At 42.0% G+C, this 12,103-nt stretch overlaps 1 protein-coding gene across 2 annotated transcripts in view; it reads right to left on the bottom strand.

The window, feature by feature from the left end:
- Positions 1-445: 445 nt before the first annotated feature.
- The window catches only part of CLIP1 (CAP-Gly domain containing linker protein 1), a 152,810-nt gene continuing 141,152 nt past the window's right edge, over positions 446-12,103 (bottom strand). The window contains exons 21-25 of one of the 2 annotated variants that reach the window (XM_023205381.3): positions 8,356-8,473; positions 8,120-8,270; positions 7,489-7,538; positions 3,053-3,177; positions 446-2,109 (exon numbers count right to left, since the gene is read on the bottom strand). In XM_023205381.3, the coding sequence (XP_023061149.2) occupies positions 1,884-2,109; positions 3,053-3,177; positions 7,489-7,538; positions 8,120-8,270; positions 8,356-8,473 (670 nt within the window). In that variant the 3' untranslated portion in view covers positions 446-1,883. The remainder of the gene's footprint in view (positions 2,110-3,052; positions 3,178-7,488; positions 7,539-8,119; positions 8,271-8,355; positions 8,474-12,103) is intronic. The other variant, XM_023205388.3, reaches the window with a different exon arrangement.

The raw sequence follows: 12,103 nt of genomic DNA on the forward strand, positions 1-12,103 counted from the left end.
CGTTGTAATCCCAGCACTTTGGGAGGCCAAGGTGGGCGGATCACGAGATCAGGAGATCGAGACCATCCTGGCTAACATGGTGAAACCCCGTCTCCACTAAAAATACAAAAAACTAGCTGGGCGTGGTGGCAGATGCCTATAGTCCCAGCTACTCGGGAGGCTGAGGCAGGAAAATGGCGTCAACCCGGGAGGCGGAGCTTGCAGTGAGCTGAGATTGAGCCACTGCAGTCCAGCCTGGGCGACAGAGTGAGACTCCGTCTCAAAAAAAAAAAAAAAAAAAAAAAAAAAATTGGCCAGGTGTGGTGGCACTTGCCGGTAGTCCTAGCTACTTCAGTGGCTGAGGCGAGAGGATTGCTTGAGCCCAGGAGTTGGAGGCTGCAGCAATCCACAGCCTGGGCAACAGAGTGAGACCCTGTCTCAAACAAAACCAAACCCACAAAACAAAAACGAATAACCATTTATTAAAGTAGATACAGAACACTTGTTTGGCCAAATTTTAATACTGCTTTACACGTTTTCTGTTTGTGAAACAATTTGTATTACATTTATAACCAAAACTTTCAACTGGTAACAGATTTAATATTCACTGTCAAACACACAGGTGATCATCTTGAGGGGAAAATACATCAAAGGCATATATACAATTATAGAAGTTCTTATTGTACATGTAGCATGGAAGATACATTTTATTCCTTTTTACATATTTTAGAAGACATTCAAATGAAGATAAATAGATTCAAACTGGTCGATAAACTGTTCTGGTGCTTTGAGGTCCTTCATTTTCTTTTTTGTGATAAGAAAATCCAAAATTATTAATGTTGAATTTCTCATCGTACATTCATCTAAAAACAGTAAAAAAACTTGTAAAGGAAGATTGTAGACTGGTTAATTTAGGTGTTTTATACTGGCTTATTGTTAACTGACTGCTGGGGATACCTGCTAGAGAAGGAAACAAAATTGGAGAAAATTCCTCCAGTTATTTAAATCTGTTTAAGAAATAAAAGGAAAACAAACAAATGAAAATGCTGCAAAGCCGCATGATGCTATGTCTGGCCTAGTCCGTTATGTCCTAATGATCATTTTAAGTGTTTTCTTTTTCAAAAAGGTAAATATCCAAAAAGAAAGACACATTGTGTATGTTTTTTCCCCAAAATATAGATTTTTAAAAAATATATACATATAGTATATAGAAGCTGAAATTATGGAAAACTAATAAACAAAACACCACAGTAGATTAAGTGGGTGCAGCATATAGATTATCAAATGTCCCCACAGCAGTTTGGGGACTTTCCCCTCCCTTTACCTGCTTCATGATTTTATAATCACACCTAAGTATTATCAAGCCTGAAACAAAGGCACTACTGACAACAGGTAGTGCAAAGAGCTCAGATATTTCTTTGAATAAGAATAAAATACTTTAAATGAGTAGATGAAAATGCAAAATGGCACATTCTTTCAACTCATTCCAGTGTCAAAGCTTAACCAAAAAATCTAAATATACAAATGCAGCCTGGAAATATTTTAGTGCAAATATGAAAAGTAACGGCATAATTTAAAGTTACTTAAATAAGGTATTGTAAGGGTAGGGATTTTTCTATGAGGTCTGGGGACAATAAATGTAATGGCATCTGGTGCAATGTCTTCAAACTTAAAAATCAAGAAAACAAAATTCGAGGTGAAAACTCACCTACTAAATATTTATTCTTCTAACTCATAAGGGGAGACTAAAGGGCAATTTGTTGAAGATCAAAATATTTTCCTAGATTTGCTGATGGGGTAAAAAATACCATGAGTTCTCTTGGAGTCTGCACACACAATGCTGGTGTTACGCTGTGTCAGTGCGAGTGCATCTGAGAGAGCCGTGTCCTCCACTTGAGGCTTCATCAGAAGGTCTCGTCGTCATTGCAGTTGGTGGCCCAGTGTCCAAACATCTCACAGATTTCACAGTATGGGCGCTCCTCACCCCGACTGCCATGGTGTGTGGAATGGGGAGGGTCCTCTGACATCTGTGCCTGGGTAGGACAATCCTCTGTATCGTGGAGATCAAAGCAGTCACAAATGTCACAGAAGAGGCGAGGTTTCTTCTTGGACTGTTTCTCCTGATCATCGCTACAAATGTCAATGTGTGAAATCAGAAAATGTGTAAGAAGAAACTGAAGAGACAAGAACACTTGCAAAGAATTTAAAAAATTAAGCAAGGACTAATTATGGTCAAGTCTGTGAGCCTCCAGTATAAGTAGTACATTATTCCACATTTAAAGTTTTTTGTTTGTTTGATTTTTTGAGATGCAGGCTCACTCTGTCACCCAGGCTGGAGTGCAGTGGCATGATCTTGGCTTACTGCAACCTCTGCCTCCTGGGTGCAAGCAATTCTCCTGCTTCAGCCTCCTGAGTAGCTGGGATTACAGGCGCGCCCCACCCCCGTCAGCTAATTTTTTTGTATTTTTAGTAGAGATGGGGTTTTGCCGGGTTAGCCAAGTTGGTCTCGAACTCCTGACCCCAGGTGATCTGCCCACCTTGGCCTCCCAAAGTGCTGGGATCACAGGTGTGGCCACCATGCCAGCCTCACATTTAAAATTTTCACATCAAACCATTTGTAGTCTCCTCTCACTCACTTGCCAGATTTACGGAAATCTATTTATGGCAAAGGAACCTCAAAACAATTGTTTTTTTTGTTGCGTCTTTTTACAATCCCCTAGAGAAGCTCATTTTAAAAACACATTTATTTTGATGAAACTAAGGTTCCAATCAGTATGGCTTTTTTTGAGACAGGGTCTTGCTCTGTCACTCAGGTTAGAGTACAGTGGCACAATCTTGGCTGATTGCAACCTCCACCTCCAAGGCTCAAGCAGTTCTCCTGCCTCAGCCTCCCAAGTAGCTGGGATTACAGGCATGCGCCACTATACCTGGCTAACTTTTGTATTTTTAGTAGAGACGAGGTTTCACTATGTTGGCCAGGCTGGTCTCGAACTTCTGACCTTAAGTGATCTGCCCGCCTTGGCCTCCCAAAGTGCTGGGATTATAGCAATCAGTATGTCTTCATATGAAATACCTGTCATAATTGTTCAGGTCATCCCCGTTCCCCTTCAGGGCTGCTTCTGACATCATTTCCACCTTCATCTTGAGGTCTTGATTCTTCCTTTGAAGGTCCACTATTACTGAATTTAGGAAATCAATCTGATTTGTTAAAAAAAAAAAAAAAGATGTGTAAAATGTCAAGAATATATATAAGCTGAAGCATCAAGAAGTCATGAAGTTTATACCTTTAAGCTCTGGTGGCAAAATGTGCAGAAGGGGCCAACAGTGGCTATTAGGAACCCATGCTTTTCACTGTCCCCAAGGACAGGCATGCTGAGATTGTGTGAGTAAAGAGCTGAACTTAAATGAGGGTATGTCTAGGTGGTGGTGGTAAGACTATGGCAGTTTCTTTTACCCCCTCATACCTTTCAGATTTCTTCAAATGTTCCTGAGTAGATGCTATTTTATATTTTAAAAAACATTTAAATTACACTTCATTAAATGTTTCTAGGTATAACATGGGTAAACTTCATTTCTTTTTGAGGCAAATGAAATTATTCTTTTTTTTTTTTCTCGCTCTGTTGCCTAGGCTGGAGTGCAGTGTCAGGATCTCAGCTCACTGCAGCCTCTGTCTCCTGGGTTCAAGCGATTCTCCTGTCTCAGCCTCCTGAATAGCTGGGATTACAGGTACATGCTACCATGCCTGTCTGATTTAGTAGAAACGGGGTTTCACCATGTTGGCCAGGCCAGGTCTCAAACTCCTGACCTCAGGTGATCTGCCCGCCTCGGCCTCCCAAAGTGCTGGGAATACAAGTGAGCCACTGTGCCGGGCCATGAAATTATTTATTTATGAGACAGAGTCTTGCTCTGTTGCCCAGGCTGGAGTGCAATGGCTCAATCTTGGCTCACTGTGCAACTTCTGCCTCCCAGGTTCAAGCGATTCTCCTGCCTCAGCCTCCCTAGTAGCTGGGACTACAGGCACAAGCCACCACACCCAGCTAATTTTTTTATTTTTAATAGAGACGGGGTTTCATCATATTGTCCAGACTGGTCTCAAACTTCTGACCTCGTGATCCGCCAGTCTTGGCCTCCCAAAGTGCTGGGATTAAAGGTATGAGCCACCGCACCCAGATGAAATTATTCCTAAACATCTAAATCTGTGGGTTGGTGGAGTGCTATTGGTTCATGAAAAAGTATAAGAAACATTTTTTTTCAAATAGAAAAAATCTTGCATTCTCCAAAAGTCATAATCTTACATTTCTGAATATATGGGCACAAGTTTGTTTTCATTCTACCACATAAAAAATATTGGCCGGGCATGGTGGCTCACGCCTGTAATCCCAACACTTTGGGAGGCTGAGGCACGCAGATCACCTGAGGTCAGGAGTTCAAGACCAACATGGCCAACATAGTGATACCCTGTCTCTAGTAAAAATACAAAAATTAGCCAGGTGTGGTGGTGTGTGCCTGTAGTCCCACCTACTCAGGAGGCTGAGGCTGGAGAATCACCTGAACCCAGGAGGCGGATGTTGTAGTGAGCCATGACTACACCACTGCATTCCAGCCTGGGCAACAGAGCAAGACTCCATCTCAGATAAATACACACACACACACACACACACACACACACACACACACACACACACCCTCTCTCTCTCTGCATAAAAAGGTTAGTTCTTCCATTAAACTCTACAATACATCCAGGATTTTTCTGTTCTGTAGATCTGAAAAAGTCACATGGAAATTTCCTTCAGACTGTCATTTATCAACTGACTGGTAATGATGGAGCAATAAGTAAACATGTCCTCAGGGAAAATGGAGAAGGCTAAAGCTCCCTCCCAACCGAGGAGAGACAGCCAAGCACGCCAACTAGGTGGTGTTCAGGTACCAGCCAGAGGGTGAGCACCTGTGCCAAGAGCCCTGGGGCAGCAGGGACAACAAGATGGCTGACAGGAGGGACCACTCTTGTCCTGAACATTTCCTTTCAAACGAAGGGCATTTTGACTTAAAAACAAAAAATTTCTTCCTTCTTCTACAAATAATAAAAACATCTCATTTCTCTACATTGAAAGAACCCACTTTATAATATTTAAAATATATATAGATATACACATACATATATACATAAATATTTTACTTTTTATTTTATTTTATTTTATTTTTTGAGACGGAGTCTTGCTCTGTGGCCCAGGTTGGAGTGCAGTGGCTGGATCTCAGCTCACTGCAACCTCCGCCTCCCAGGTTTACGCCATTCTCCTGCCTCAGCCTCCCGAGTAGCTGGGACCACAGGCGCCGGCCACCTCGCCCAGCTAATTTTTTGTATTTTTAGTAGAGACGGGGTTTCACCATGTTAGCCAGGATGGTCTCAATCTCCTGACCTCGTGATCCGCCCGTCTCGGCCTCCCAAAGTGCTGGGATTACAGGCTTGAGCCACCGCACCCGGCCTATTTTACTTTTTAAAGAAATATTTGGTCTGTTTCTCCTGCTGGGGAGTTATGAAGCAAAGTTAGCAGTCACTGCAGTCTTTCTCTGCGGCATATCCCAGCATCATGGAGGCCACCTATGAAGGCAGACCCACTGAGTCTGTCTTCACTTCTCAAAGTGCATTTTCTAAGTCATCATCATTTTAAGAGCTCCATTTCAGGAAGAAGAAAAAGCCACAATATGGATGTAAGCATAGTGGGAAACTACACACACACACACACACACACACACACACACACACACACACACGTGTGCACACAAATTAGGAAACATGAAACGAACCATTTGCTGATGGGAAGAAAAGTGTTGTCAGCAGCAGATGAAACAGACCGAAGCAGAAAGGAAGGGGGAAGAGAAGACACTGTTAGTTATTAAGCCCAGTAGACATACAAAGAGGACAATGCTAATCCATGGTAAGTTTGTACAATGTTGAATTGTTTTATGTCCCTCAAGGGAGGTGTCTGGCAACTAAAATCTCAAGGTGAGTTTTTCTTTTATTTAAAAATAAAATGTGGCTTTTGTACTTTTGAATTTTGAACATGACTAATACATACAAAATATATTATTAAAATTAAATGATGGATGTTTATTGCTATATACAATTATATTTCCAAATATAGAATAGTTTGCCTTTATATAATCCCTTTCCACAAATTTTTGTCTGTTTTGAGACGGAGCCTTGCTCTGTCACCCAGGCTGAAGTGCCCATGTTGCGCAGGCTGGTCTTGGGCTCGAGCGGTCTATCTACCTTGACCTACCACGGTGCTGGGATTGCAGGTGTGAGCTGCTGTGCCCGGGCCCCCCACCCCACCTTTTTTTTTTTCCTGAGACAGGTTCTTCCTTTGTCAGTGAGGCCTAAGTGCAGTGGCATGATCATGGTTCACTGCAGCCTCAACCTTCTGGACTCAAGTGATCCTCCTGCCTCAGCTTCTGGGGTAACTGGGACTACAGGAGCATGTCACCATGTCTGAGTAATTTTATTTTTTGTAGAGATAAGGTCTTGCCATTGTTGCTCAGGCTGGTCTCGATCTTCTGATCTCAAGCAGTCCGCTTGCCACAGCCTTCCAAAGAGCTGGAATTATAGGCGTGAGCCCCTGCACCTGACCCAGGCCCTTAACATTTTTTTAAATTAATTAATTGTTTTGAGACAGGGTCTTGCTCTGTTACCCAGGCTGCAGGCTTTTTGTTTTGTTTTGTTTTTGTTTTTTTTTGTTTGTAGAGATGAGGTCTCGCTATGTCCAGGTTGGTCTCAAACTTTTGAGTTCAAGCAATCATCGCACCTTGGCCTCCCAAAGCACTGGAATTACAGGGATGAGCCACCATTCCTGGCCTAATCCCATTTTTAGTTTAAAACTAAAGTTGTTTTGTTAATTTTTGCTTTAAGAGACTGAGTTTTCAAGAAACCAGTCTTTTTAAGGTTAAGATGAGTAACAAACCCTTTGACAGAGCAATTCTACTTCTAGGAATTCATCTTGCAGAAATACCAATACGTCAAATGATAGCTGCCCAAGATAATTCCTTACAGCATTGTTTATAATACACCCAAAGGATCAGAAACATCCCAAGGGTCATTGTCAACCAATAGGGAACTGACTAAATTATAGTAAATCCATGTAATGGAACACTACATAGCTATAAAAAAGATAAGTGCAGAACCGTTTATGTAGAGTAAGCCATTATCTACGTTAAAAAAAGGGAGGGAAGACTGTATTAGTGTTGGCTTATGTACACATTTTTAAAAAATCTCTGAAAAGGAAAGACACTAATAACAGTAATTAACTGTTTGCAGGGTTGGGAACTGAGCAGGAGAGAGAAGGTTTGGACATTTAATGTATAATTCTGTTTAATGTTTGGACTAGAGGAATGTATTACCCATTCAAAAGACTAAATGATACAAAAGGCATCAAATGAGAAGGAAAATAAACCAAAAGACTCAATGATTTTGAAAAATAGCAAGAAAGCAAAGCAATAAGGCAGGAACGTTACCTGACTCTCCTGGGCTCTTTCATCCTCATCTGCCTGAGTGTCCGTATTACCTTGTATTTGAGAAAAAAAAAAAGGTGGAGGGAGAAGAGATGTATATTTTTAATCACAATCTAAACTGCAGGGAAAGGGCCTGTGTTCAAAACTCATTTTCCTGTGGACTTCCCAGATGCACCACTTTGAGCACATGTGGATGAGTTCCTGTCCCGTTGCGGGACCCTACAGGGTCTCACAGACACAAGCCCTGCCCTTCACGTGCTCTCCCTCAGGCCTGCTAACTCCTGGGTAAGAATGCCTGTCACGTCCATCTGAATGTACACAGGCAATCCGCCCTTCTTCACCAAAGGGACCACCTCTTCTCCTGCACTGCTGTGAACTTTAAGACCCCCCAGTCTGGATGGCAGCAGGCAGTCATCATCATAGGTTTGTGACAACACTGACAGACCACAAGAAGGCCCAGGAACGGGGATGGCAGGCACATGGGATTAGCCCTCGATTGAGTAAGTGGTGGAAGAGCTGAGGAGAGTCAGGGTCAGGGCAGCACAAGAGCTTTCTTCAAAGAGCATCTCTACTAGAAAGGGCTCCTCGGGAGGAAGCGCGGTGTACAGAGCAGCACTGGGCAGGCGTCCTTTACCTGAGGAGCTGCTGAGCTGCCTCTTGTTTTCTTTGAGTTGAAGCTCCAAGTTCTTTACCTTGAGCTCAAGCTTCACCTTATCAGACTCTAGAGTCTGAACAACTGAATGCAAGGACTTGGCAGAGGCGTTTTCTCCCCTGAGCACTGTGACCTGAAACACAGTTGTTTAGCTTAGGCTGGGCGTTTGAACAAAAGGAGGCAGCGTGAAAGCTCGTGCACCCTGTGTGGTACTCTACCTCATTTCTCAGTTTCTCCAGCTCGGCATCCTTTTCTGTGAGTAAGGCACTAGTTATGCTGATGGATTTCTGCAAGGAAGCTTTCTCTTCATCTGCGTCTTTTATGAACTTGGATTCTCTAAAAGACCAAAGAGTTAAAAGTTCCACAAATCAGCCGAAAGACTGGTCAGTGTACAACTGTTCTAGAACAAACACATAATTAACGTTAGTTAATGTAAAAAAAATATATATATATATAACAGGGAAGTTTTATAGGGAGTTAAGGCCATTATGCTCACAAAATTTTACTTGAAATTTTACTTACTGTGAGGGGAGAAAAAGTTTACCTATGCATAGACATGCCAGAGTCTGCATATGATTGTATCCATTTGAACTTAAAGAAACAAGTTAATAAATTTGGAAGAGGTAGAATTAAAAAAGAAAAACCAGTTGCACCCTCCCCAATATTCTACTAAAATCTAACCCCGAGTTGAATTTTGTTAATTCTTGAATAAATTATTACCAAGCAATAATAACAATTAAAATACACACATGCAAAGCAGTTATACAGATGTCATGCAGAGCAGCTTTATGCTGGAAATATCAATTGGTTCTCACTAATTTCAGTAACTTTTTTAGCAAGTTCCAAGAATGGGTGTTTAAGATGTTATGGGCCAAAACAGTAGTAAAGATGATTATTATTACTCAAACTGAAGGATTATTACTTTCCGGCCATAGACTCTGAAGAGGACATTAAATTAGCTCATAGAAATTAGTGGTAATTCCATAAAGGCTAGAACAGAAAATGTTACAATGGTTTTCTCAGGTGCAGAATGAAAGCGTGGGGAGCCTGGAAGGAGGAACTCAGAGCGCCTGGTTATGTTCTCGGCTTGACTCAGTACTTGGTTATCAGCAGAGGGCAGGGGTGAGGCCGTTAATGAGAGGGCTGTGGGAGTGGGAAGAAAAAGGTAAAGATGAAGGAGGAACAGGGAGGGACACAGGACACAGTGAAAAAGCCCAAAGAGCAGGCTAGCATGTGTTTCCATATGTGTACCTATTTAAAGTTGTGGGTTGTTGTTTTTTTTTTTTTTTTTTTGACAGAGTCTCGCTCTGGTGCCCAGGCTGGAGTGCAGTGGCTTGATCTCTGCTTACTGCAACCACCGCCTCCTGGGTTCAAGCGATTCTCCTGCCTCAGCCTCCCGAGTAGCTGGGATTACAGGTGCACACCACCATGTCTGGCTAATTTTTGTATTTTCAGTAGAGACGCAGGTTTCACCATGTTGACGAGGCTGTTCTCAAACTCCTGACCTCAAGTTATCTGCGCACCTCAGCCTCACAAAAGTGCTGGGATTACAGGCTCACACCACCAGGCCCAGCTAATTTTTGTATTTTTAGTAGAGTCCGGGTTTCACCATGTTGGTCAGGCTGGTCTCGAACTACTGACCTCAGGTGATCCACCCACCTTGGTCTCCCAAAGTGCTGGGATTACAGGCGTGAGCCACTGTGCCTGGCCATACTTAAAAGTTTTGTTATAAAAACTTGCATTTTAAAATGCCAAGGTCATTAAAGAGAAGAAAAGGCTGAGAAACTGTCACATACAGAGGAGACGAAGGAGATATGACAACTAACTACAAGGCAGGATCCTAGTTTGGATGCTGGAACACAAAAAGACATTAGTGAGAAAACTGGTGAAATCTGAATGAAGTCCCTTGTTTCAGTTGAGAGTATGCTGTTCATGGTAATTTCTTAGTTTTTTGATAACTGTGCCAGGGCTGTGTAGGATGTTCAATTAGGGGCATCTGGGGGAAGGTCTATGAGAACTGGATGCACTATGTTTGCAACTCTTCTGGAATCTAAAATTATTTTAAAATAAAACGTTTTTAAGTGACATGCAGTGTGAAACACGAGAGGAAAATGACAAAAATACTTTAGGAAAAACAAAACCGGAGAAAAATTTCCTAGGTTAGGCCACAGGCCATACAACCTAAGATACTGCATTAGCAGAGACAATCATCAGTGAGCGGTCATAACCTTCACAAGAAGTCAAATCACACCTGCTGCTATTCCAAGGAACTGGGAAAATGCAGAGGATGTACTGGTTGTCTGTTTTGGAACCAACTGGAGGAACAGGAAACTGAGGCCCAGGTTAGAAACGGCAGAATGTATGTCTGGTTAGTGAGACCCAAGATATCCGGCACACAAGTTACAGAAATCTCATGACTTATGGCAAATTGAAACTCTACACAAAGATGAAAATATAAGTGTTGTATTTATCTCATTGTGTGGCTTACACTTACACTCCAGAATGAGAAGTAGTAAGAAAAGAATCTGAGACAGAAATTTCTTGAATTAAAAACCCCAACAGTACTCACGCACTGGAAACGGGTGGGCATCAGTGCAGGTAAATTACTAAGCTAGTAACACCTTGTTAGGACATAGGCTCTTGCTTAGGTTAAAACAGTAACTTAAAGGAAAGTACAGGCGCTTTTTGTCATCTGGGAAGTAAAAATATCTGATGTCACTGAAAAATGCAATAAAGCCTGGGTTTCAGCTAGGAACGGTGTCTCATGCCTGTCACCCCAGCACTCTGGGAGGCAAAGGCAGGAGGATCGTTTGAGACGAGGAGTTCGAGACCAGCCTGGCTGACACAGTGAGACCCCCCCGCCTCTACAAAAACTTAAAAAAAAAAAAAAAAAAAAAGCTCGGCATGGCAGCACATGCCTGTTGTCCCAGCTACTAGGGAAGCTGAAGCGGGAGGATCGCTTGAGCCCAGGAGCTTGAGGTTGCAGTGAGCTCTGATAGTGCCACTGCACTCCAGTCTGGGCGACAGAGCAAGATTCCATCTTAAAAAAAAAATTCCCGGGTTTCTTATGTTTCTATTAAACGCATTTAGTAATTGATTGTGTTATAAAAATGATTTCCAGAGCTTCACTTGCTATAAATCCAACTCAAATTTGAAAAATGTAATTTTAAATGTTTTTACTAAAAAAATACCAGGATTTGGGGTTGTCAAGAAGAGATTTAGATTTCCCTATAATCGGGACTCTACTTGGCCAAGATCCCACAGATGTTCAGTGCTGGGGAGGAATAAACAAACCTCCAGCTGGCAGAAGGAAAAAGGGACAGGTGTCCTTCTCTGGGGCCACCAAACAGACTCTGCTCATAATCACATACACACACAACCTCTCAGTCCGGCTGCTTTCTAAGGAGATGGCTGCCAGAATGTTTCTTATACAAGTTACCAACATGTGCATGGTTAAGAAAGAAATCTGACTTGTGATTTATATACCAGATGACAGGGTAAGTAGACTCTGGCAGCTCATCTTTGCGACCCATCGTCATCGCTAGCTTCTTAGGCCATCTCTAAGCCCCTATTCCACTGTGCAAACCACCAGGAGGGGCGAAAATAAACCACCGTCTATGCCAACATTACTGACATCTGAGTCACAAATTGTATTAAGCCATTAGCTGGAATGACTTGGTATTACCAAAAAAAAAAAATCAAGAAGGGAAAATAAACATAATATGAAAGAAGGGATAGAGGGACCAGAAATCTCTCTCCATCTCCCAAGGGAACATTTTATCTAGATTCTTTCCTTACTACTTATATAAGAAATAAATTCCAGTAATGAAGCAAATACCTTAAAGTGTTACTGGGCAAGCTTTAAAAATGCAAGATAACAAGAACCAAATATTAGAACCATGAAGAGAAATGCAAATACAGTAAGGAGACTAAATTTGCACTGAAGTTATTTGCTGTATATAGATA

Source organism: Piliocolobus tephrosceles, chromosome 10, assembly GCF_002776525.5.
Source record: "Piliocolobus tephrosceles isolate RC106 chromosome 10, ASM277652v3, whole genome shotgun sequence".
In the NCBI taxonomy this organism is placed as follows: domain Eukaryota; kingdom Metazoa; phylum Chordata; class Mammalia; order Primates; family Cercopithecidae; genus Piliocolobus; species Piliocolobus tephrosceles.